The sequence below is a fragment of the Rhinatrema bivittatum genome, chromosome 7 (genome assembly GCF_901001135.1).
Source record: "Rhinatrema bivittatum chromosome 7, aRhiBiv1.1, whole genome shotgun sequence".
Classification (NCBI taxonomy): domain Eukaryota; kingdom Metazoa; phylum Chordata; class Amphibia; order Gymnophiona; family Rhinatrematidae; genus Rhinatrema; species Rhinatrema bivittatum.
In genome coordinates, this window is record NC_042621.1 from 90,274,955 (window position 1) to 90,298,840 (window position 23,886).

The 23,886-nt window shown below is 42.8% G+C and overlaps 1 protein-coding gene across 3 annotated transcripts in view; it reads left to right on the top strand.

Moving 5' to 3' along the window:
- Positions 1 to 23,886, top strand: part of LOC115095247 — a 392,965-nt gene that overhangs the window by 46,909 nt on the left and 322,170 nt on the right. For 2 of the 3 annotated variants that reach the window (XR_003857731.1, XM_029608666.1), the window contains exons 3-4: positions 9,929 to 10,064; positions 21,932 to 22,109. Coding sequence is in view for 2 of the 3 variants with exons in the window: in XM_029608666.1 (XP_029464526.1) it covers positions 9,929 to 10,064; positions 21,932 to 22,109 (314 nt within the window). In the remaining variant the exon portion in view is untranslated. Of the gene's footprint in view, positions 1 to 2,470; positions 2,919 to 9,928; positions 10,065 to 21,931; positions 22,110 to 23,886 lie in introns of those variants that run through there. The other variant, XM_029608667.1, reaches the window with a different exon arrangement.

Genomic DNA, 23,886 nt, shown 5'->3' on the forward strand with positions numbered 1-23,886 from the left:
TGTCACTCAGGGAGTTCAAACCATCCTCTACTATCAAAATGTTAAAAACCTTGAGACTTACCCTGCCTGGTTTACTTCCCAGAGATAGTCAGTGATGAAACAGACTTTCAGTTTCAAAACATAACGTTTATTAAGTAGCTTAGAGATCTTATAAGAGCTGGCAGCATTTGTTCATTTCATGCATGCATACAAAAATCAAGATAGCGGAAATGATAAGGAATCAGATTGTGTTTCCTTATGGGAGTAAATGTAGCCGATTACAGAACATATACTGTTTTTCAAGCCATGCCGTTTGCTCATTGTTTTAAATTTGCCTTACTCTTTTATACACTGTTAAACATGGCTCTCATATGCTTCTACCCCTCCCCTCGCTCATCCCCTACGTTTGCTGGTACTTTTCCTTCATGTGCCTCTCAGACATCACACATTCTGCTTACTCAGTACTTTGTTTCTTGTTTAACTTTCTTGGCACCTTCCTTATCTCACATTTGCTGTGCATTCCCATACCGTTCTCAGCCTTGAGCTAACAATTACATTTTTCTCTCTTCAGGCCTTCTTATTCCAGTTTCTTGTTAACATGAGGTCAATTAACAAATAACCCAAATCTTCAATCTTTTGGTAATAAGACACATTCTGTCTAGTAATAATTTATGAAATTTACCAATAAGAACCGAGCCATTCAAATGCCCCAGTACAAAGGGACACATTTATCAGACATCTATTCTTAGATGTTATACCAATATTATATATACCATTATTTGAAAAGTGCTGAATTTTTAATCAATTCCAACAACAGTGAACTAACTGGTAGATGCATCAAGCCGCATTAAACAGAGTATATCACGCAATAGAGCATTATCATGGTGATATCGCATGGTATTTTGCATCATTCTGCCCAGGTTCCCTCTCCTATTATAATAACTTTCTTTACATGTGATTTGCATGCATGAATAATGCAAATGCATGCAAAGAAGGTCATTGCTAGTAATCTGATGCAAATATTTTATCATAGCCGACCAAGAAGGTGGTCAACCACAATAAAATACCTACATCTTTTTGAAAAGCGGTAAATACAAGGTGGAAGGCCTGGGACCCTAACATAGGTGCTGAGGCTCCTGAGTCATGTTTAAAGATCCAGGAAAAAAAAAAAAAAGTTGTGCTGCTATATGGGGAGGTTGAGTGGAGGTCAGACCTAACTCCCATCTCAACTTGTGACTGTCTCGAGTGGCAGCTATGACACCCCCAAAGTTATAAATTAGAGTAAATGCAGTTGCACAGCAACAGTCCCATCCCCCACACACCCCTTCCCACCCAAACAATAGCAATAATAAGTAGGCTCCACTGGCCCCCCTTCCCCTCCCAAATAGTAGTAATAATCAGCCTCCTTCTCTCCCAAATGGTAAAGACAAATTTAGTCCCAGCTCCCCTATGTCCAACAATGTCATACTCCCTGGTCCCCCCAAAGCTAAAAAGAAAAAGGTTGCTAAGCCCTAGCCCCCCCCCCCCCCCTTCCATACCCAAACCTTAATTTTAAGTAGCATCTCCCACATCGGGGCTGGGATGCACCCTCACACACAGCCCATTCGGTGCCATTTTCCAAAATAGTGCCAAACTGACTTTGCCCAGCCATGTCACTGGGGCAAGGTCCAGGAATTAGATCTCAGCATGTGGCCTAAGTCTGATCCCTGCACATTGCTCCAGTGACATGACTGGGGCAACATCAGGTCTGAAAGGATTTTTGAAAATGTTTCCAACTGGGCTGGGTACGAGGATGTGCCTCGGCCCTGATGGAGGACCCTCTACAAATTGTAACGGTTTGGAGGGGGTGGGATTGGAGGCGGGGTTGGGGGCCTGGACTCTCTTTCTAGATATAGACCTTTCAGGGGGTGGGAGGCCAGGATCCTAATTGCTGTTGGGGGGGTGGATGGGGGTAGACAGGCGGAACCCCTTTGTCTATTACCATTAAGGCCTGAGTGAACCTTTAGTTCAGTTAATAATAAGAGTACAGGTTGGTGTAAGGGGGAGGTTACTATTCAAATGCAGCTCCTCCCTTTGAAGGGTCTGGAATGGCCATCTCCCTGATAATCTATATAGCAGCTCTCAACAGAGAGCTTGGGAGTCAATTAATTAGGAGGTAGTGAGGAATTTTTCTTAAGTTGTTTTTCAGGCCCAGTCAGAGGAGCTAGGCAAACCCTGCCTGGGAAGACTGATCAGGGTTGGGAGGGATTTCCTTATCCAGTCCACTCCTTGGCTGCTTAGGATTTTCTCTCTTGGTATATTCTTCAGGTTTAAGATTTGAATTGGTAGGTTTCATTAATTATGTTTTCTTAGGATAAAATCTTTGGCTTTGAGACTTTGATGGCTGACTGTACTCAAAGGGTTGCTGCTGCTGAATTATCCATAGATGAAATTCAACGTGAAGAGTCTATGTTAATGAAGGATACTTATGTTTTGCATAATAGGTTGAAGAACTATGAAAACATGTTGAAATGGAAGAATTTGCGTTTGATTAATCTCTCCAGGTTTGAGAAAATATCTGCTTCTGAAATGTTCAAACGATATCTGCTTGAGGTTTTGAAAATTCCTCCAGACTTTATGTCATCTTTGGTGAAGGTGTTTTATAAACCTCTGCCTTCGAGGGAAACTAAGACTGGAAACAAAATGGATTTATCTACTATTTCTTCAGATAGTTTTGATCTTACTCCTTTCTTGGAGAATTCTGGAGGAGTTTTTGTTATTCCAGCTACCTTGGTTTGAACTTTGAACAAGAAGCTGATTGGGACTGCGTATTAAAATTCTTCTTCAAAAATAAACATGATTTATTTGAGATGATGAGGATTAGGGTCTTTCCTGATGTGGCTAAGATCACACAGAAAATGAGAAGGCATTTTCTTCTGTTACGTCCTAGAGCGATCCAGGTTGGTGCTTCATTCATACAGCAATTTCCTTGCAAATGTTTAATTAATTATAAAAATGTAAAATATGTTTTCTTTGAGCCATCACAATTATCTTTTATTCTAAGTGAAAAAATTGTTCCTGTTTCTGAAGCTGCATCTACTCCTGGAGTATGAAACCTTTTTTTCTTTTCAAGATTTTGTGCTTTTAGTTTTCCCTCCTATTGCATATTTAGAAGTTTTCTTTAGAGCCTAGCAGCTCTTTCTTCTTTTTATATAAGTTTTTAATTATTATTCTCTCCTAATGATTCCTCCCCTTTTATTGTGGTGGACTTATGTAATGGAAAATGATTTTTATTTGCTTTGTTATTATGAATAATATTTTCTGATGCATAGTATATTTTTTGTTGTTTTTTCTTTTCTTTTACTTTTATATCAAGATGTCTCTCTTTAATTTGTTATTATAAAATTTAAAAAAACAGGATTTTAAGTGGTAGAAGCCTGGTGAGAGCCTGTACACCAACTGGGCTCAGGGCTTGGGGAACTCTGTATCTGAGGCTGTGCAGTTTAGGGAAGACCTGTCCTCTATACCCTCCATGAGGAAGGAGGTGTCAGTGACCTGCTGCAAAGAGAAATTCTGGTGTTAAATTCAGTTAAGGGGAAAAGACTTTGATTTCAAGATCCCGGAGGAAGTTTTGGCTGTCCTTCTTTCCTGTTTGAAGCAAACAGGGTCATTCATCATTTTGTGATAGGCCATTATCACGCACATTATCATGCATGCGATAAACAGCACATTGCAAATTGCATATTCAAATTTCACATTAATATTAAAGTGGGCAGAGTGTGGGTGAGATTAATGTTAAATAGGGGGTGGTAGCACTGCGTGCGATACCTATTGCACTTTATCGCGGCTTTTTTTTCGCGGGGAATAACTACATCTTTTTTCTTGGCGTACAGGCCGAAAAGTAATTATCACAGCCAGTATCGCGGACCACAGTATTATCATGGCATGTATCGCACAAGATATAAACTGCAAACATTACCAACACACCTACAAGGCCTTCCTGGACCAATAAAAAGGCCTATTTTTACAAGATCAACCTTCCAAAAGTAATTTTGTTTGTGTCAAGTGTACTTGTACAGGCATACTTGATGCCTTGCTAAGCTCTCCGCAGATGACAACACGTGACAAAAGAACAACCTAAACATCTGTTTTCCTGATAGGAGATATATTGGTATTTTAAGGACTGCTGTCATATGTGCAGTGTTGCTTTTTCATTGATAGGTTTTGAATTTGAGTGCTGGCAGTTAATGTTGTTTTGCTATGAGAGGTTTATTATATTGTAATTTAAATTGTTTACTTATGGCTTTCTGAAGGCTAAGCCCTCATGGCTTAATTTGGGTTCCAAGTGTCTTTTTAGTTTTTGTTGTTGGGTTTTCTGGCTGGTACCACATCTGTGTATACTAGAGATGTGAATCGGAACTGAAATCGGATCCGATTCTGGTTCCGATTCACATCTATAGAGATGTGAATCAGAACTGAAATCGGATCCGATTCTGGTTCCGATTCACATCTCTAGTGTATACAAACACACAGAATGTGGTGCCAATTCAATATTTGAAGTGATATTTTTATCTCAGAAGAGTGTAATTTGAATGTCCTTTTTCATGTAAAATCAGTTATAAATGCATTATTTTTAATTGTGCATGGAGAGGGCCATGGGGGGGGGGGGGGGGGGGAGGGGCTCAAGGCTGTAACTTTCAACTAGGATGCCCATTACCTTGTACCATTCCTGATCATGAGCCACACAGGAAAGTGCATATGAAGAGAAAGAGGATACCATAGTAGTGCCTGGAGCCACACACAGACAGAGAGAGGAAACTAAGACAGCAGGAGACTGGGAGCTGGGAGGGAGATCAGAGCTATATTCCCCAAATTGTTGAGCATAGCAGTCTGACTGTTTTTACAGTCTTATTGCAGGGAAAATGCCATAAGCCTCTCATGGTACAGGGAGTAGCTTACAGAGGGTCCAAGAAAGTCCAGATATATACCCCAGACAACTCCTGAAAATTCTCACCCTTTAGCTTTCATTCTCAGTCATTGGAATGGACCACCCTTGGCATCTCTGGGGATGGGTTTAGTGTGCAGGATGGGATCAGCCTTCCTTGCTCTCACAACTCTTTCTAATGGGCTTTTTTGTTTTGTTCTACATCTGTGAAGGGGCTATGGGAGTAAAGAAGAGCCTTCACCACCTTGGGAGAGAGTTCCCCTGTCCTTGTGAATGATTAATCAATAATAAAACCATCTCCTAAAGACTTCTTGAACACTGAAATACAAGCAACAGTAGACTATACTATTTTTTAAAAGTTTTATTAGTATGGTTTTACTCAAATAATTATTACCTCAAATAAATAAATAAATATGGTGTTTTATATTTCTTGGTTTTGTTGTTTGATGCTTTATGAAGAATAGATTTCTATTTTTCTATTGATTCATTGTATAACAAGTCTGGTTTGTAGTTTTAGTTCAGTTTTTTGTTTGCACATTTCTATTTATAGTTATGGTCTCTTTATTCTGAATTTAATGAGTATCTGTATGTATGAAGCATGGCCAACTGGTATCTTGCAAGTTATATATGCTATCTATGAAAACAGAGAGTCTCCTGGATAGTAAGGGTGCTGAGAAGGGGTGGGAATGAGAAAGTAAGTGGGCTACTGTGGGCTGTAGAAGAGCTGACAGCAAGCAAGAACTTTACAAAATAATACAGCAGTGCTAGGGCAGAGGGGCACTCACTGAGTGAGCACTTGATCAGCAGCATAACAGCAAAATGTGTGTGTGCGTGTGTGTGTGTGTGTGTGTGTGTGTGTGTGAGAGAGTCTTTTTATCTTTGAATGTGTGGTGTATGTGAGTATTTGTTCTGAGAGGCTTTGTTATGTGAGTCTTTGTCTTTGTGGGTGTGTATTTGTGTAAGTGTCTGAGAGGGGGTATGTAGTATGTGAATCTATGTCTGAGAGGGTGAGTATATGTGTGTGTCTTTGTGTCTGAGAGGGTGAGTATGTGTGTGTGTCTTTGTGTCCTGAGAGGTGGGGTGTGTTTGAATCTTGGTGTCTGAGAGGCTGTGTGCATAAGATTCTTTGTGTCTGAGAGAGTGTGTGTATATGTGTGTCTGTGTCTTTGTGTCTGAGGGGGTGAGTGTGTATATCTGTGTCTTTTGGTCTGGTGGGGGGAGAGAGAATCTTCGCCTTTTCTTTCAGGTGTGAAGACATTCTCACCCCACCTCCCCCAGTAAAAGTAATGGTGGCTCCATATCTCTGGTTTTGTGGCTTTTTATGTGTGAAAGGTTGGCCACCCCTGCCATATTGCATAAACTAGATACTAGGCCACACACGCCCAGTGGTGCCCTACACAGTAATAGTCATGTGTGGAAATGGATCGACACCATTGGCAAAAATATTACTTAATGCATCCAAGTGTTCAGAATTTTTACAGTGGAAAGTTGGCAACCCTAAAGTCAAATAGGTTTTGTAAAGGATAGATACACTTTGGCTAATGTTCAAATGCTCTTACCAGCTGTAACATTATGTAAAACAAACTGCCACTCCTTTTCTGATGGTTAATTATGATGCTGAAAAAGCATTCAATCAAGTAGAATGGCCTTATCTTTTTTGGTTATTGGAGCAGATGAAATTGGTAGTCCTATTTGAAAAAGTGATAAAATTATTGTATAATAATCCACAGGCATTGATTACAGCGATGGTAACTACTTGGGCATTTCAACATTGGCAGGAGCATAAGACAGGGGTGTACTTTAACACCACTTATTTCTTTTAATATTGGAACCCCTATTGAAAACAATACAACTGGACAGAGATATTAGGGGAGCATATTTGGGACCACAAGTTTTTTAATTCACTGCATTCACAGATCTATTAGTATTCTTAACTAGTCCTGATACCTCGCTGCCTAAACTTTTGGGGTTTTTTGAATATTTTGGAAAATTCTTGGGCTTTCAACAATATGGAAAAGTCAGAAGTATTGGCATATTTTGATTCAGTTCAAAACAATTGGGTGGGGAAATTACCTTTTAAATTTGATGTCTGGATAATTCAAATATTTGAGTTTAATGACACTTGACCGAGAAACTATAAAATTTGAATATTTCTCCATTGTTATCCGCCACTAAAGATAAACTAAATACCTGGGAAAAGTTGCCTATATCCCTAGTTGGCCATACAAATTTATTCAAAATGTATCATTTCCAAAATGGCTGTATATTCTTCAAACCTTATAGATTACATACAATAAGGTAAAAAGATATCCAACAGTTAGAACAATTTGTTTTGAAATTATTGTAGAATAGTAGAAAAACTAGGATTGCACTTAAAAGGTTGAAAAAGGATTGGGAGTGGGGAAGCCTGGGTATCCCAGATATGAAAAAGTATAATCTAGCTAGTTTATTATGCATAGTGCGAGACTGCTTATATGATACCTCAAAGTACATTTATTTGGAAGGGAAAAAGTCTTAGTAGAACTTCTGGATCCACATTACGTACTCCATGTATCTACTAGCAAACTGCCCAACAGGTACTCAAATAGTATGTTAATATATCCTCTGAGGTTGACGTGACAAAAAAAAAACAATGGATATGATGAAAATTCCAAGCACATATTTACCATTGCTACCAATTTAAGACAATCTGGATTTTTCCTCTGGCTTTCAGTCCAATAATTTTTCCTATTTGAAGGGAAAAGGTATAATGTTATTCAACATGTATTAACAGAAGAGGGATCAATGCTACCTATTCAGTTGTTGAGCATTCAGTTTGGTTTGAGGGATATAGATATCTTCCCCTACATTGCCAGGTTCTTGTGGCCTGGTTTGGCCTCTGTTGGAAACAGGATGCTTGGCTTGATGGACCCTTGGTCTGACCCAGCATGGCAATTTCTTATGTTCTTATGTTCTTAAGACATGGGAATGGTAACTATTAAACAGCCAATCGGGTGCACATGTACACGTGTATGCTGGCTTGCGCCAATGGACACGGCCATTTTATAACATAGGCGTGTATATGCGCACTTGTTATAAAATAGGCTATACACGCATACCTATACGCACAACTTTATATAGGTGTGCCGATGTGCGAGAAATGCCACCTCTACCATGTAATTTGGGGGATTTTAGTAGACACACGCACAGACCAATTACCAATTTCCCCAGTTCATTCCCAGTTCACCCAGGTAAAGAGTAAGACTTCGTAACCCCCTAGCTAAATAGCCTCCTTTTTAGCCTGTTAGCCCCAACCCTTAAAACTCTGCTGACCAACCTAAATTTTTATATTTTACAACTTACACGCCATCCATGGCAGAAGTAACGTTACACAGAAGGGGACCCTGGCACAGACATTGAGAGCATAAGTATTTATGTGCTGGTTTCATTCAAAAATCCTGGAACACCCATGCCCCGCCCAGACCATGCCCATTTGCCACACTTTTTTAAGTAAACATTTTTGTGCGTGTAACAGGAGATATCCAAGCCTTTTAAAATCTGTGCAGCAGGCGCAACTTTTGCACATATCTCCCAGCTTTGGCACGTGTAGGGCTTTTAAAATTCACCTTTGTTCTTGCTCATTACAAAAAGAAAATCTGGTGCAAGAAAGAGTCATGATGGTCAACCCGCTATGAATCAAGCTCTCTTGTTTCACAGGTTACTATACTACAATGTTCTCAACAGCCCTGTTATAATTTACAAGTTTTTCACCACCTCTACCACAATTAACAATGCCCTCTTCTCAATTATACTATTACATACACAGCAAAACCTATAAGGTCTGCACTCCTTCTACCATAACATATAATGCCAAAGATACACTAATCACTAAGGGGTAGATTTTATAAACCTACTTGCGCGCGTACTTTTGTTCGCCCCCCTGGCCCTATCTAACCCCCCCCCCCTACCGTTGTCGGCAGAGTTACACCTGCTTCGGACAGGCGTAACTCTGCGCGTGACAGCGGGCTGCTGGCGCGCCATCACCCGACCCAGGGGCTGGTCCGGAGGCCTCGACCACGTCCCCGGGCTGGCATCACGCCCTGACACGCCTCCCGCCCCGCCCCGAAATTTGCACCGCCCACCCGGCATGCCCCTGACATGCCCCCCTTGCGAAGCCCCAGGACTTACGCGCGTCCCGGGGCTTGCGCACACCGCCGAGCCTCTGCAAAATAGGCTCAGCGCGCACAGAGGGCTTTTAAAAGGGTTACGCGCATAACTTATGTGCGTAACCCTTTTAAAATCCGGCCCTAAGTTTCCCCATGACAGAATTCAGGATACATGTTATATTGGCTTCTCTTCTGCTTTAAGAGACAACGCCAAAGTTACCCTTGCTACAAAGTTACTCATGTTACACAGCTACTCAGACTACAAAGTCTCATTGTAAAGAAGAAACCTATGTTAATAGATTCCTTAGTAACTATGTAAACTGGTGTGAAAACACTAGTTGAACATCGGTATAGAAAGACAAATAAATAAATAAAATAAATAAATGATGATAAAGGACTTTATTCATGTTGAACAAGAAAAGCTGTCTTTGACTAAACTACATAAGGAATTCAAAAGTTTGATAAAGACACCTCAATTGAATGGGAGAGAATGGATGCAGGAAAGTAATTTTGCATTAAAGCAAAACATGTTGAGAACATGTTTTAAGAATCTAAAGCGTGTATATTCTAACATGTATTTGTGAGAGTTACAACTTAAAATCTTGCAAAAGAGCATATAACTCTCAAATAACTGCCTTTCATGCTAAGTTGTCACCTACCAAAACATGTATGAAATGAAAAAATGGAGAAGAGCAATTAGACTTAATTTATGGCCCTTAAAATGTATGTATTAATCTTTTTTAATATGGCTTTTCTGTAGAATTTATTTGAATAAAGCATTATATTGTTACTGTTGTTCCACCACTTTTGGTTCTTCCCTTTGGTATATGTCTTCTGAAATAACAAACTGTTAATGAACAGTATTTCCATTAAATTGCAGATATCCATTCAAGACTTGCTTTGCAGTATTATAGCCCTTTATGATGTGAGTCTTCCTAACATTGGAATGGAAGATCTGCGAGCCAGTATATGTGCACGTGGCGCAAAGACCATTGTCTTGGTTCAAGATGAGAGAGGTAGAATAATTTTGTTTGCCAAACATACTAATGGAGACTGTACTCAAAACAATTTCTTCTGCCATGATTGTAACAAAATGCCAAAATTTAGATTATACATGTAACAGGGCAAACATGAAATATAAAGATTCAGTTCTATCAGTATAGAATATGTTAATAAGGCATGTTACTGTCTATGAAACTGAAATATGCCACTGGCAAAGTGGTATCCTTACTGTAAGTCATTGCCTTTGCTGTCAAATATGTCTCTTTTTGTAATAGTAATATATTTTCTCATTGCTAATACTTATAACTATACTAAAGTCATATTCAAATAATTTGCAAACTAAGCAAAGCATTAGATAAGTGAGGAAATTACAATCATCCTAATGTATGTTTTATGTGAACTTCATTTTGGATGGACTTTCAAATGAATCCAAAACCATATACTATAAACAGTGCAGCAAATACATTAGGAATTCATCAGCATTATACTGAGAGGCAGAAATACAAGCAAATTTTCAAATGGCCACATGCGTAAATAACAGAGGTTATGTTTGTGGCTGGGTCTTGCGTGTACCGCATGCATTTTTGGAAGGACCCGGGGTGAGGCAGGACAGAGGAATGGCCGCTGTCCTGGGGAAGCGTGCGCCGGCCAGCTGCCTGCGTGCAGAAGCTATTTGTCCTTTGGAGGAGCAGCAAGTAGTAAAATAAAAAGTTGGTGATAATTAGCTTAGGTTTAGGGGGTGGGGAGGAGAGGGGAAGAGGGAGGAAGGTTAGGTAGGGGGGTAGGGAAGTTCTCTTCCAGTCCTCTCGTTAATTGGAGCAGACTTGGAGGGATTGGGGGAGGCCCAATTGCGTCGCCGCGTGTATTTATCTAAAATTCCCCTCCCCCACGTGTGCCAGTAGAATGATCAGTAATGTCACCAGGTGATTTTGAGTTATTGGAAGAAAGTGAGATATATATCGTAAAATTCCATAGATAAGTCCAGTCAACATCTGTTTCTGAACAGCCCAGTTCTGAAATCCAGATATTTTGTAGGACAACAGGTTTGGGAAATTTAGCCCAATTGATCACCTTATATAAATTTGAGGCAAGGGGTGTCCACGGGCGAACTCTTGATACAAAAGGGCTAATTTCAGTACTTGATCCAAAGTATTCAGAAGTACAGTACAGATCTATTACAGCTTGGAAATTGTATCCATCAATAGTATTGACAAACAGATAAGTTACATTGGAAAACCAAGGAGGCAAATGAAATTGGTTTATTATTAACTACTAATTGGTATAAAACCATATACTAGCTGCTTGCCTGATTTTCCAGTTCACACTTCAATTATTGATTTTAACGTGAGAATGATACTTGGGGAAGACAGATTACAGAATTTCCATATAGGTGAAGGAGATGTATGTGCAGAGCGCCGATACGATGCACGGAGCGACAACGCACGGAGATACGATGCAGGGCGCTATGACGCATGGCGCCGCCTCGAAGCACGGCGCCGCCTCGAAGCAGGACATTGCTACGACACAATGCTCCATCACAAAGCACGGGGCCGCCATAAAGCACACCATACAGTTAGAAGACGACACCTCATTGACTCATGGTGCAAAACAGGCCGTATACTCAAAACATTCATCAAACTTGAAACAGCCACCAAGAAAACACCTATGGAACATACTCCTTCCAAAAGAACAGCAAAGAGGAAGCACCTGGAACACTCTCCTACTTCCTCCACATCTAGCCGGGAAATTGAAGTGGAACTTCTCTCCGAAGCAGAATCAGTTCCCTCACAAGATTCTCCTCTCAGTACACGCTCCTTCTCATCAGGATCAACACTGCCTACACCAAAGTAAGTTCACGCAACTCCCAACATTTACAGTGGGAACACTTCACAGGAGGATACATCACTACATTTGATTTATCCTCCACACAAAAGGCAAAAATTGCACATCCCTCCACAAGGAACCCTTGCAGCATCTGCAATGTCAAAAATATCAGAAGTACTATCCTCATTTTTTCAAGACCTGGAACAAGGAAAATAGGTTCCACCAGTGGTCTCCCAACACACTTCATCACCCCCTTCACCGGATCTTTTTACAGGGGACATCAGCTCAGAACCTGAGCACCACCTAGCGAGCCCTGTTTCACAGGTTTCTATGGTTTCATCCAACTCTTCTACTGGATTACTATCGGACCCACCAGAGGGACCACAGGAGCCTTATTCTCCTCCTGAGGACTTAACCTATTCCAAATTTATTGAGAAAATAGGTACCTCCTCCAACTTCCAACAGGATGAATCCCAGATCCTAGAACTGAAATGATGGGCATTCTAAAGATTTTTGAAAACCCGGCTGAACCAACTGCCCTACCACCGCATTCGGTATTGGAAAACCTCCTTTTAAAAAATTGGAAAACCCCATTTTCCACGACCGCAACCTCTAGGAAGATTGACATTAAATATAAGATTCGTAACTCTTCAATCTACGAATCTCCTCAACTTCCTCATCAGTCGGTGATAGTAGAGTCAGCTCTTGCAAAAGCAAAACGCTCAAAACTACACTCCATCGCCCCTCCAAATAAAGAACATAAATGTTTGGACGACTTCGCAAAGAAGGTTTATCACTCATCGATGTTGACATCTAGGATTCAACACCATCAATTTTATACTACACAATACTTATTTGAGACTCTTCAAAAACTTCACCCACTTTGTCTTTCACAAGATAATATTCTTCCACAACCATTCCTGAATTTAGAGGAAGAACTTAGACATTTGCTCAGATAAGTTTATGAGTCATTTGAGTCCTCTTCAAGAACCTCCGCTTCGGCCATAGCCGCCAGGTGTCTGGCTTGGCTTAAAGCAAGCACTATTCGCACCGATGTCCATGACAAGCTGGCAGACATTCCATGCGGGGGAGACAATCTTTTTGGTGACCAGTTCACAGATATGGTCTCCCGTTTGAAAGAACAACGTGCAGCGGTACAATCTCTTACCTTCCCCTTGGAATCTCAGCAGAGATATTTTCAACCTTACCGTCGTCAGTATTAACCAAGGTCATATTCTAGACCATACGCACAATATAGGCCACATCCGTGTGTACCTCCAAGGTCCATGCCCCAAACTACACCCAGGGGAAGACCCAGACAACAAAGACAACAGAAGCAAACAACAACGCCGCAGCAAAAACAGCAATCATCTTTTTTAGTGCCATCAAGCCACCGCCACCTCCAGACTTCATAGGAGGGCATCTCCAATTTTTTCTAAACCACTGGGAATCCATCACTTCAGACAAATGGGTGATCAACATCATCAGGGAAGGTTATCATCTCAATTTCCAAGGGATTCCACCCCTTCCTCATCTGTCTCCAACACGAGATGCACCTATCCATTCATCATTCCTCCATGCGGAGTTATCCAACCTCCTACTTCAGAATTCTATTCAAACAAATCCTCTTCAACATCAAAATCAAGGATTTTATTCCCCATATTTTCTCATTCCAAAGAAATCAGGAGGCCTCTGGCCAATACTGGATCTCTGCCTCCTGAATCAGCATATTCAGAAAGAGAAGTTCAAAATGACCTCTCTCAAAAATATCCTACCTCTGATACAACCCCAGGATTGGCTATGTTCCATCAACCTGAAGGATGCTTATTCCCATATACCAATTCACCCTTCCTTTTGGCAATACCTCTGCTTTCCAGTTCAGAGTTCATACTACCAATACAAAGTACTCCCCTTTGGTCTGTCTTCAGCCCCAAGGGTATTCGCAAAATGTCTAGCAGTGGTGGTGGGTCATCTCAGGAAACTATCGATCCAAATATTTCCTTATCTGGACGATTGGTTAATAGTAGCTTCCGATCTGTCCAGTCTCAAGACGTACACGTTATGTATGATCAATTGCCTTCAAACGTTGGGATTCCAGGTCAACTTCTAAAAATCCCAACTCCAACCTACACAGATACTTCAGTTTATAGGAGCTCTCATCAATACGATAGAAGAGAGGGCCTATCTTCCATTAGACAGGATGCGCACTATTATGACCTTAGCGCACAGCCACTCAACAAACATCAAGCATCTGCACACCAAATCCTTCAACTTCGAGGGCATATGGCGGCAGCCATCTACGTAGTTCCCCACACCAGACTGCACATGCGTCGCTTACTGTGGGGACTAAAGACACAGTGGTCTCAGTTTCTGCAACCGCTCAACTCCAAGATTCACATTACCAACACGATGAAGGAGGACATTCGATGGTGGAACTCTCCTCCCAACCTATTAACGGGAGCCCCCTTCTGTCTACCTCCGCATCAGCTCACGCTCACTACGGACGCGTCCAGGAAAGGTTGGGGAGCCCACCTAGGCGACCTAAAAACACAAGGTCTCTGGACTCCCCAAGAGTCTATGTACCAGATCAATCTCTTAGAGCTTCAGGTGATCTGGAAAGCACTTCAAACCTTCTCCACTCAAATCCAACACTCAAACCTCATGGTGTATACAGACAACCAAGTAGCAATGTTCTACATAAACAAAGAAGGAGGGTCCGGTTCTTGGATTCTGTGTCAGGAAGCACTTCGAATACTTCATTGGACTCTCAAGTTTCAAATCTCACTCCAAGCCACTTACCTTCTGGGCCTAGACAATATTACAACAGATCATCTAAGCCGAGTTTTTCATCCACACGAGTGGACCCTAAATCCAGAGGTAGCGGAAAGCATTTTTCAGCAATGGGGTTTTCCGTCGATAGATTTATTGCCACAGAAAGCAATAGACAAGTTCAAACCTTCTGCTTCATTTATCCCAGCAGCATACGGTTCACCCCCGATGCCTTCCTCATTCCATGGATGACAGGCTTGATGTATGCTTATCCTCCCATTCCACTAATTTCTCGGACAGTTCAAAAGTGTATACAGGATATGACGGACATGATACTCATTGCTCCAGCATGGCCAAGGCAGCCATGGTATGCGTATCCGATGCGGCTTTCCATACGACCACCAATACTGCTACAAAACAGTCCACATCTGCTAACACAAGAAGGAGGCTCTCTTCTTCACTCGATGAATCAATCGCTTCAGCAGGTATTGAATCATCTTAATTTACCCACAAATGTGGAAGACATTTTCATCGCATCCAGGAAACCTTCCACCAGACGTAATTATACAGGCAAATGGCATTGCTACCTAACCTGGTGCACTCCTAGGAACATAAATTCTTCCTCTGTTACTGCCTCACAATTACTACAATATCTACACACCCTGTACGAAGCGGGTTTAGCTACCACTTCAGTCAGAGTACACATTAGGGCTATAGCAGCGTTTCATGAACAGCATAACGATCTGCCTATATCAAATCACCCACTAATATCTAGGTTCATGAAAGGCATGTTACGTCTTCGCCCGCCAGTGACCAAACTACCGGTACCATGGGATCTCAATGTAGTTTTGGAACAGCTCATGATATCACCCTTTGAACCATTAGAGACCAGCCACATAAAATATGTGACATGGAAAACAGTTTTTCTAGTGGCTATTACATCAGCACGGAGGGTCAGTGAGCTCCAGGCATTGGTTTACTACTCCCCTTACCTAGAGTTTTACCATGACAAAGTGACTTTCCGACCTCACCCTACTTTTCTCCCTAAGGTGGTTTCCCCTTTTCATCTCAATCAAACCATCACTATCCCCATTTTTATGGCAAAACCTCATGCCAATGACCGGGAGAAACTTCTACATACTCTGGACTGTAAAAAATCTCTAGCCTTCTACAAACAGAGGACTCAGCCCACTTCTAGGCATTCTCAGCTGTTCCTTTCCTTTAACCCCAACGATCTGGGCCAACCCGTCTCGAAAAGGACTATAGCCAGTTGGTTATCACAATGCATTCTATTTTGCTACAATAAACATTCTATCAAACTTGACAGTAGACCAAAGGCGCATCAGATATGCGCCACAGCAGCATCATTTGCTCACTTGAACAATGTTCCACTATTGGATATCTGCAAAGCGCAACATGGTCCTCCAGTCACACTTTTACGTCTCATTATTCCCTTCAACAACAAACGACCTCTGATGCAGCACTAGGTACAGCAGTCTTATCAACTATACAAAAGCTATGAGACTGTCTACCACTTCTAGGGTTGCTGTCCAAACCTTCAAAAAACATTACACATAGACACAACCAGGGAGCTTGGGACTCCCAGACAGCATGGCTAATTCAGCCCTGCTATCGATGGGAAAAAGCAAGTTTGCTTACCGTAAACAGTGTTTCTGTAGATAGCATGATGAATTAGCCATGCGTTCCCTCCCTCCTCCCTAGACAGTCAACTACAGGACACACTAACCTACCTTTCCTCTCGCTTGGCTACAAAGAAACTGAGGAGAAGAGGGAACCGCGCGAGAATACCACCGTGCAGACACACAGAGTCAAAGCTCTGTTACTAGCTGAGGAGACTCCGCCTACTTCGCGTCACGACACTTCCCAGACAGCATGGCTAATTCATCCTTCTATCTACGGAAACACCGTTTACGGTAAACAAACTTGCTTTTCTGTATTCTCCATTGCTATCTCCAAAATGCTGGGGTCCTGTCTGATGGCCAACAGAAGAGACTTTAATGTCAGATTAAAAAGGAATAGATAGATATAGGGGACATCCTTGTCATGTTCCTCTATGCAGGGTAAATTTGGAAGAAACCATGGTATTAGCCAGAATGCTTGCCTGAGGATTGTGATAAAAACTATTACCAAAACCAAACCAACATAATATTGAAAAAAGATATTCCCATTCCACATAGCTGAAAGTCTTTTCGGTATCTAAAGAAAGAGTAACTATGGGGATGGGAGTATGTTTGACAATGTGAAGAAAAAGACAAGTATTGTTAGAGATGTAATGGCCTTTAAGAAAACCCGATTGATCAGGATAAATAAAGTCAAATATGTTGCATGCCCCGTACGCGCTCGGCCTGCGTATGGGCCTGCTCACCTCTCCAATGCATCCAATGCACCTATCCAAGCATCTGAGCTGCATTGTATTGAAAAAAAAAAACAAAAACACAAAAAAGTAGCCAGAAGCTAGAAATAAGCTAGGAGCAGTATATACCAAAGTAAAAAAGTTGAATAGTTCAGCTCAGTTACTCACCTTGGAAAGGTGTTGAGGTAGTGTGATTGGGTTTGAATAGGGACCAACATTTGTTAATCAAGGGAGCAGTGAGTCACTCAGGCTGACTAACTGAAGTTAGACTGTTTGTATTTCCCAACCCTCCCACCCCTCGCCCACCCACCCCTAGCTCATCCCTTAATTTATAGGCAGGTGCCACTTTCACAAAAAAAAAACCAAAAACATCAACAAAAACTTTATTGAGAATTCGATCAGACCCCGGTAGGCCACTACCAGACACATAGTGAATTCACTAATACATTTAAAGAAAGTTAGACACATTCCTACTCCCATAGCAATCTAAAACTTAACTAGGAACTGATCAAAATTGAGATGAAGGCAGCAGTCCAGCAGCAAGATGGGGGCTTCCCAGTCTTTTGCATCGAGTGTCACATGTATGATTTTTTACCCACCGGTGAGAAGTTGTACATGTGCATGCGATGCAAAGAGCTCTTGGCTCTCAGAGAACGAGTCCGATCTCTGGAGGCTAGAGTGGCAGACCTGGAGGAGCTGAGGCAGACAGAGAGGTATATAGATGAGACCTTCAGGGACATAGTAGTCAAGTCCCAACTTCAGACTGGCAGCCCTGGTGCTGCCTTGGAGGAAGAAGGTCTCATAATGGGAGAGCACCAACCAGGTGTAGCAGGAAAGGATCCTGTAGCAAGGACCTGCACTCTAGGTGATGCATTGTCCTTTCGCACTGAGGATATCTCCCCAAGGCCTACTGCCCAGGAGGGAAGGGTTAGGTCGGCCGTCATAGTTGGTGATTCGATTATTAGGAATGTAGATAGCTGGGTGGCTGGTGGGCGTGAGGATCGCCTGGTAACATGCCTACCTGGTGCGAAGGTGGCGGACCTCACGCGTCACCTGGATAGGATTTTAGACAGTGCTGGGGAGGAGCCGGCTGTCGTGGTACACGTGGGCACCAACGACATAGGAAAATGTGGGAGGGAGGTTCTGGAAGTCAAATTTAGGCTCTTAGGTAGAAAGATTAAATCCAGAACCTCCAGGGTAGCATTCTCAGAAATGCTCCCTGTTCCACGCGCAGGTCACCAGAGGCAGGCAGAGCTCCGGAGTCTCAATGCGTGGATGAGACGATGCTGCAAGGAAGAGGGATTCAGTTTTGTTAGGAACTGGGGAACCTTTTGGGGAAGGGGGAGTCTCTTCTGAAGGGATGGGCTCCACCTTAACCAGGGTGGAACCAGACTGCTGGTGCTAACCTTTAAAAAGGAGATAGAGCAGCTTTTAAACTAGAACAAAGGGAAAAGCCGACAGTCGCTCAGCAGCGCATGGTTCGGAGAGAGGTATCTTTAAAGGATACTAATGATGCATTAGAATTAGGGCATCCCGACAGTGAGGTTCCAATAATTAGAAAAGTAGTCCTAGTGCCTGTAACTAAAAACTCACCTGAGCTAAAAAATTCTAACTTATCCCTATCAATTAAAAAGCAGAATAAAAATACAAACAAAAAACAAACTTTGAAATGTTTGTATGCTAATGCCAGAAGTCTAAGAAGTAAGATGGGAGAATTAGAATGTATAGCAGTAAATGATGACATAGACTTAATTGGCATCTCAGAGACATGGTGGAAAGAGGATAACCAATGGGACAGTGCTATACCGGGGTACAAATTATATCGCAATGACAGAGAGGAGCACTCGGGAGGAGGTGTGGCGCTTTATGTCCGGGATGGCATAGAGTCCAACAGGATAAACATCCTGCATGAGACTAAATACAAAATTGAACCTTTATGGGTAGAAATCCCTTGTGTGTCAGGGAAGACTACAGTGATAGGGGTATACTACCGTCCACCTGGTCAAGATGGTGAGATGGACAGTGAAATGCTAAGAGAAATTAGGGAAGCTAACCAAATTGGTAGTGCAGTAATAATGGGAGACTTCAATTACCCCAATATTGACTGGGTAAATGTATCATCGGGTCACACTAGAGAGATAACGTTCCTGGATGGAATAAATGATAGCTTTATGGAGCAATTGGTTCAGGAACCAATTGCTCCATAAAGCTCCATCAGGAGCAATTTTAGATCTAATTCTCAGTGGAGCACAGGACTTGATGAGAGAGGTAACGGTGGTGGGGCCGCTTGGCAATAGTGATCATAATATGATCAAATTTGATTTAATGACTGGAAAAGGAACAGTGTGCAAATCCAAGGCTCTCGTGCTAAACTTTCAAAAGGGAAACTTTGATAAAATGAGAAAAATTGTTAGAAAAAAACTGAAAGGAGCAGCTACAAAAGTAAAAAATGTCCAAGAGGCGTGGTCATTGTTAAAAAATACCATTCTAGAAGCACAGTCCAGATGTATTCCACACATTAAGAAAGGTGGAAAGAAGGCAAAACGATTACCGGCATGGTTAAAAGGGGAGGTGAAAGAAGCTATTTTAGCCAAAAGATCTTCATTCAAAAATTGGAAGAAAGATCCAACAGAAGAAAATTGGATAAAGCATAAACATTGGCAAGTTAAATGTAAGACATTGATAAGACAGGCTAAGAGAGAATTTGAAAAGAAGTTGGCTGTAGAGGCAAAAGCTCACAGTAAAAACTTTTTAAAATATATCCGAAGCAGAAAGCCTGTGAGGGAGTCACTTGGACCGTTAGATGATCGAGGGGTTAAAGGGGCACCAGAGGATCTTGAGAGAAGGCGGTAGTCGAAGCTGGTACGACACTGCACCAATCTGCGGAGGATGGGAAAAGGTCCAATAAATCGAGGAGCCAGTCGCGCTGATGGCAATTTCATACGAATAAACTGGGTGCTCAGCCACACCTTTTGACCAGGTCTCAGAGGCGGATACGGCCTCCATCGCTGATCTGCATATTTTTTAGCCACCTGACTGGCTTTGAGCAGGGCATGATGTGTGGAGACCCACGGGCGATGGAGTTCGTCCGCTGAAAGTTGGGCTACCGGAGACGTGGGGGATTTAATTTAAAGGGTCAGACACAGCTGTGGAATAGAGTCTTTATTAGAGAGGAAGAAAGGCACAGCCCACGGAGTGGGAAGTGCAGGAGAAAGTAACAAGTCTGTGCAGAGGGGTATACCCAGAGGGAATACCTCAGACGTGGAGATCCGGTAGTGGTCCACAGAGCTGGGTACATAGACGAAGTCTCTCCTGTAGTGATGATGCAGTAGTGGCCTGCAGTGCACGGTACACTGAGGGATTCCTCACTCAGAGATGGTATGGTAGTGGCCTGAGGCACGGGGTTCACCAGTGAGGGTCCTGTAGCGATGATGCGGTTGTGGCCTGCAATGCAGAGTACACCGGAGAGATTTCTCACTCAGAGAAGGCACGGTAGTGGCCCCAGGCATGGGGTACACCGGAGAGGATCTCACAATAAAGCTGGTGCAGTTGTGGTCCATAGAGTCAATGTACTCACAGAGTGGTAGTTCCAGAAGAGCTCCTGGGAAATGGGGACAGGCAGCAGTCCAAGGCAGAAGGCCCTCCGAGGATTGGCTAGCCAGAGACGAGGAAGGGCCCCCAAGGAGTGGGTACCCAGAGTGTCTCTCACCGAAGTGCAGGAACTGGAACGGGAAGTCCGTAAGAGAGAAGTGGATTCAGCAATGAGTGAACTCCTTGCTATCTCGTCAGAAGGCAGGGCAAGCCAGTTTAAGTATTGCAGAGTGAAGACGTCATCCGGAGTGGACACCCCCGAGATTCCCGCCATGATTTGCTTAAGACTGGCCTGTGCGCGCTTGCGCGCGCCTAAGTAATCTCGGAGGCAAGATGGCGGTCGGTAGCTCCCACGCTGTCCCGGGAAAGCCAGAAGGGTCGGCAGTAGCTGCCGGAGGCTGCCACTTTCCCCAATGGTGTCAAAGAAGTGAAGAAAGAGGTGAGCATTAGTGGTCACAGCCGCCTGCGACCAACGGGCGTAACAAATTGCAGTTTCCAAAAGAACCATATCAAACTGGATCACAAACTTATTAAGTTCTGTCATAATTCAGCACAAATTCCTTTATCAGGTTCAGTTTCAGTGCATCAACTGCGAGCTAAAGTTTCTTCTATAGTGCATCTGCAAAATATTCCCATACAGGACATATGTAGAGCTGCCACTTGGTCCTCAGTTCATACTTTTACTGCATACTACTGCTTAGACTGTTTAGTGGACTGGGACAGGTAGTATCATCCAGTGTGCTAGACTAGAAAACCATGTTCATGGTGGAGTACAAAAAAAAAAGTTAAGGTATGGCATAATGGGTAGTAATAAACTAACACCTCTATTCCATACCTTGAGTTTTTTCTTGATATTTTTGGGACTCCCAATTAGCAGGGCTAATTCAGCCTGCTTATCGACCAAAAAAAGCAAGATTGCTTACTGTAAAAAGTGTTTTCCATAGGTAGCAGGATGAATTAGCCATGCTTTCCTTCCTCCTCCCTGAACATGTTGTTTCTACTGCTATATTCTAAGGCCGTTGCCTTCTAGCTTTTTTAGTAACTGAAGAGAGGGATGATGTGCTGTGCACAGGAAGTGCCGCGCAGGTGCAACACGCAAAAACTTTGAATCTTGGCAAAGAATGTCTGTTAGAGTGCGCCATCAGTGATGTCACCCAAATAGCATGGCTAATTCATCCTGCTATCTATGGAAAACACAGTTTTTGGTAAGCAAACTTGCTTTTCTTCCCATGTTTGGCTGGTTGTTTTTTGCTTCTGGTGCCATCTCCTACTAATATTTTCCCTTTCTTCTAATCTTTCCATTTTGTCTCTTTGTTCTGATAGAAGTAATAGAGGAATACCAGAAAAAGATTTCAAGAATAGATGAAAATGACTATTCTACCACACATATCAAAAATGTTTTTGTTAAACAAGAGGAAAAAGAAAAAATTCGAATGCTTTCTGCTGTTTTCAGTGACTCTGAAAGCAGTGAAGATGAGGAAATAGAGACAGAATCTGAACGGTAGGCTTTTAAATTTATATTCAGTTCTTTGCTTGTGTTTAATTATAAAATAAATAAATAAATACTATGGTTAAAAATTTAACACAAAAACAAAAACCACAGTTTAGTGCATTAAACAACACATCTAACAAATGAGACTCTCATAATACAGAGCAATGTTCATTCACACAAGATAGTAGACATTTATTTATTTGCAGCATTTATAGCCTGCTGATCCACCAATCTCAGCAGATAAATCACATACAAAGTAAAATAACCTTACAAAGAAATCACAAAACAAAGAAAACAACAAAGCATTAAACCATCTTGGGAAGGAGCACAAAAAGAACCTAAACAGGGAAAGCAAGGCCAAAGACATGGACTTTCAAACGCTTTCTAAAGTGAACATACTCATTTTCTAGTCTAATCGCCTCTGGAGAGTCATTCCAGAGTTTGGTAGGGATGTGCAGAGCAAAAGTTTAAGTTCATATGTCCATATGTCCAAAGGGGGTCCCATTTGCGGTCAATATGGACATAAACAGAATTCAATGAGTTGAGTATATGTCCATATGTGCAAATAAAAATTTAAACCCCTCACCCTCCTTAATCCCCCTCCCCCCAAGACTTACCACAACTCCCTGGTGGTCCAGCGGGGTCAGGACGCCATTTCTGACCAACTTTGCAAGGAGCACGTGACGTCAGCGTCACGTCGGAGTGACGCGGAGTCACGTGATTCCCCGCAGGTTCGCGCCGGAACGCTCGTTCGGCCCAAAAGGAACGAGGATCCCGGAAGCGACCCCGCGGGGAATCACGTGACGTCGGTGTGACGCGGCGTCACGTGATTCCCCGCGAGTTCCCTCCGGCACCCTCGTTCGGCCCAAAAGGAACTTTTGGCCAGCTTGGGGGGGCCTCCTGACCCCCCCAAGCTGGCCAAAAGTTCCTTTTGGGCTGAACGAGCGTTCCAGCACGAACCCGCGGGGAATCACGTGACGCCACGTCACTCCGACGTGGCGCCGACGTCACGTGCTCCTCGGAAAGGCTTTCAGAAATGGCGTCCTCACTCCTCGCTGGATCACCAGGGAGTTGTGGGTAAGTCTTTGGGGAGGGATTAAGGAAGGTGAGGGGTTTAAATTTTTATTTTGGATCAACAATCGCGATTTCCAACTTATTCAACATAGCTATGTTGAATAAGTTGGAAATCCGATCGTTTATGTCTTATCACTTTTTTAAGTTAAAAAAAAAAAATAAGTAGCGTTTTACATTTATGTTCAATACGAATGCACACCCCTAGAGTTTGGGACCTGCTATGCTAAACATCCGGTCTCTGGATTCAGCTACATGGTCTGTCTTGAGAGATGGTACTGTTGTGGTGGCTGGCCGTGGGATGCTGCGACCGGCCACACTTACCCCCAGGTGGGTCCGGGCACACTCTGCTGCTTCCGTACTGCAGGGCCTCTTCCTCCCTCGGCAAGGGAGGGAGCCTGCCCTGCCACCGCCGCAATCCCAGCCATGGCCGCCTCTAGGCACGTGGCCCTTCCCTCATCTTATAGGGGCTGCAGCGGAAGACACCTCCCGTGGGACCCGGATGTGCGGCCCGCCCCAGGTCCTACTTAAGGCAGCTCCTGCTGCCTCACCTTCGCCTCAGCAACAGGTCTTGCTCTTCCTAGAGCTGCGAGTTACTCCGTGTGTTTCAGCTTTGTGTGTTCCAGCTCCGTGTGTTTCTGCCCCGTGTGCTCCTGTTCCTGACCTGTGTGTCCCCATTCCTGCTCAGACTCCTCATTCCCTCGGCTTGCTCTTC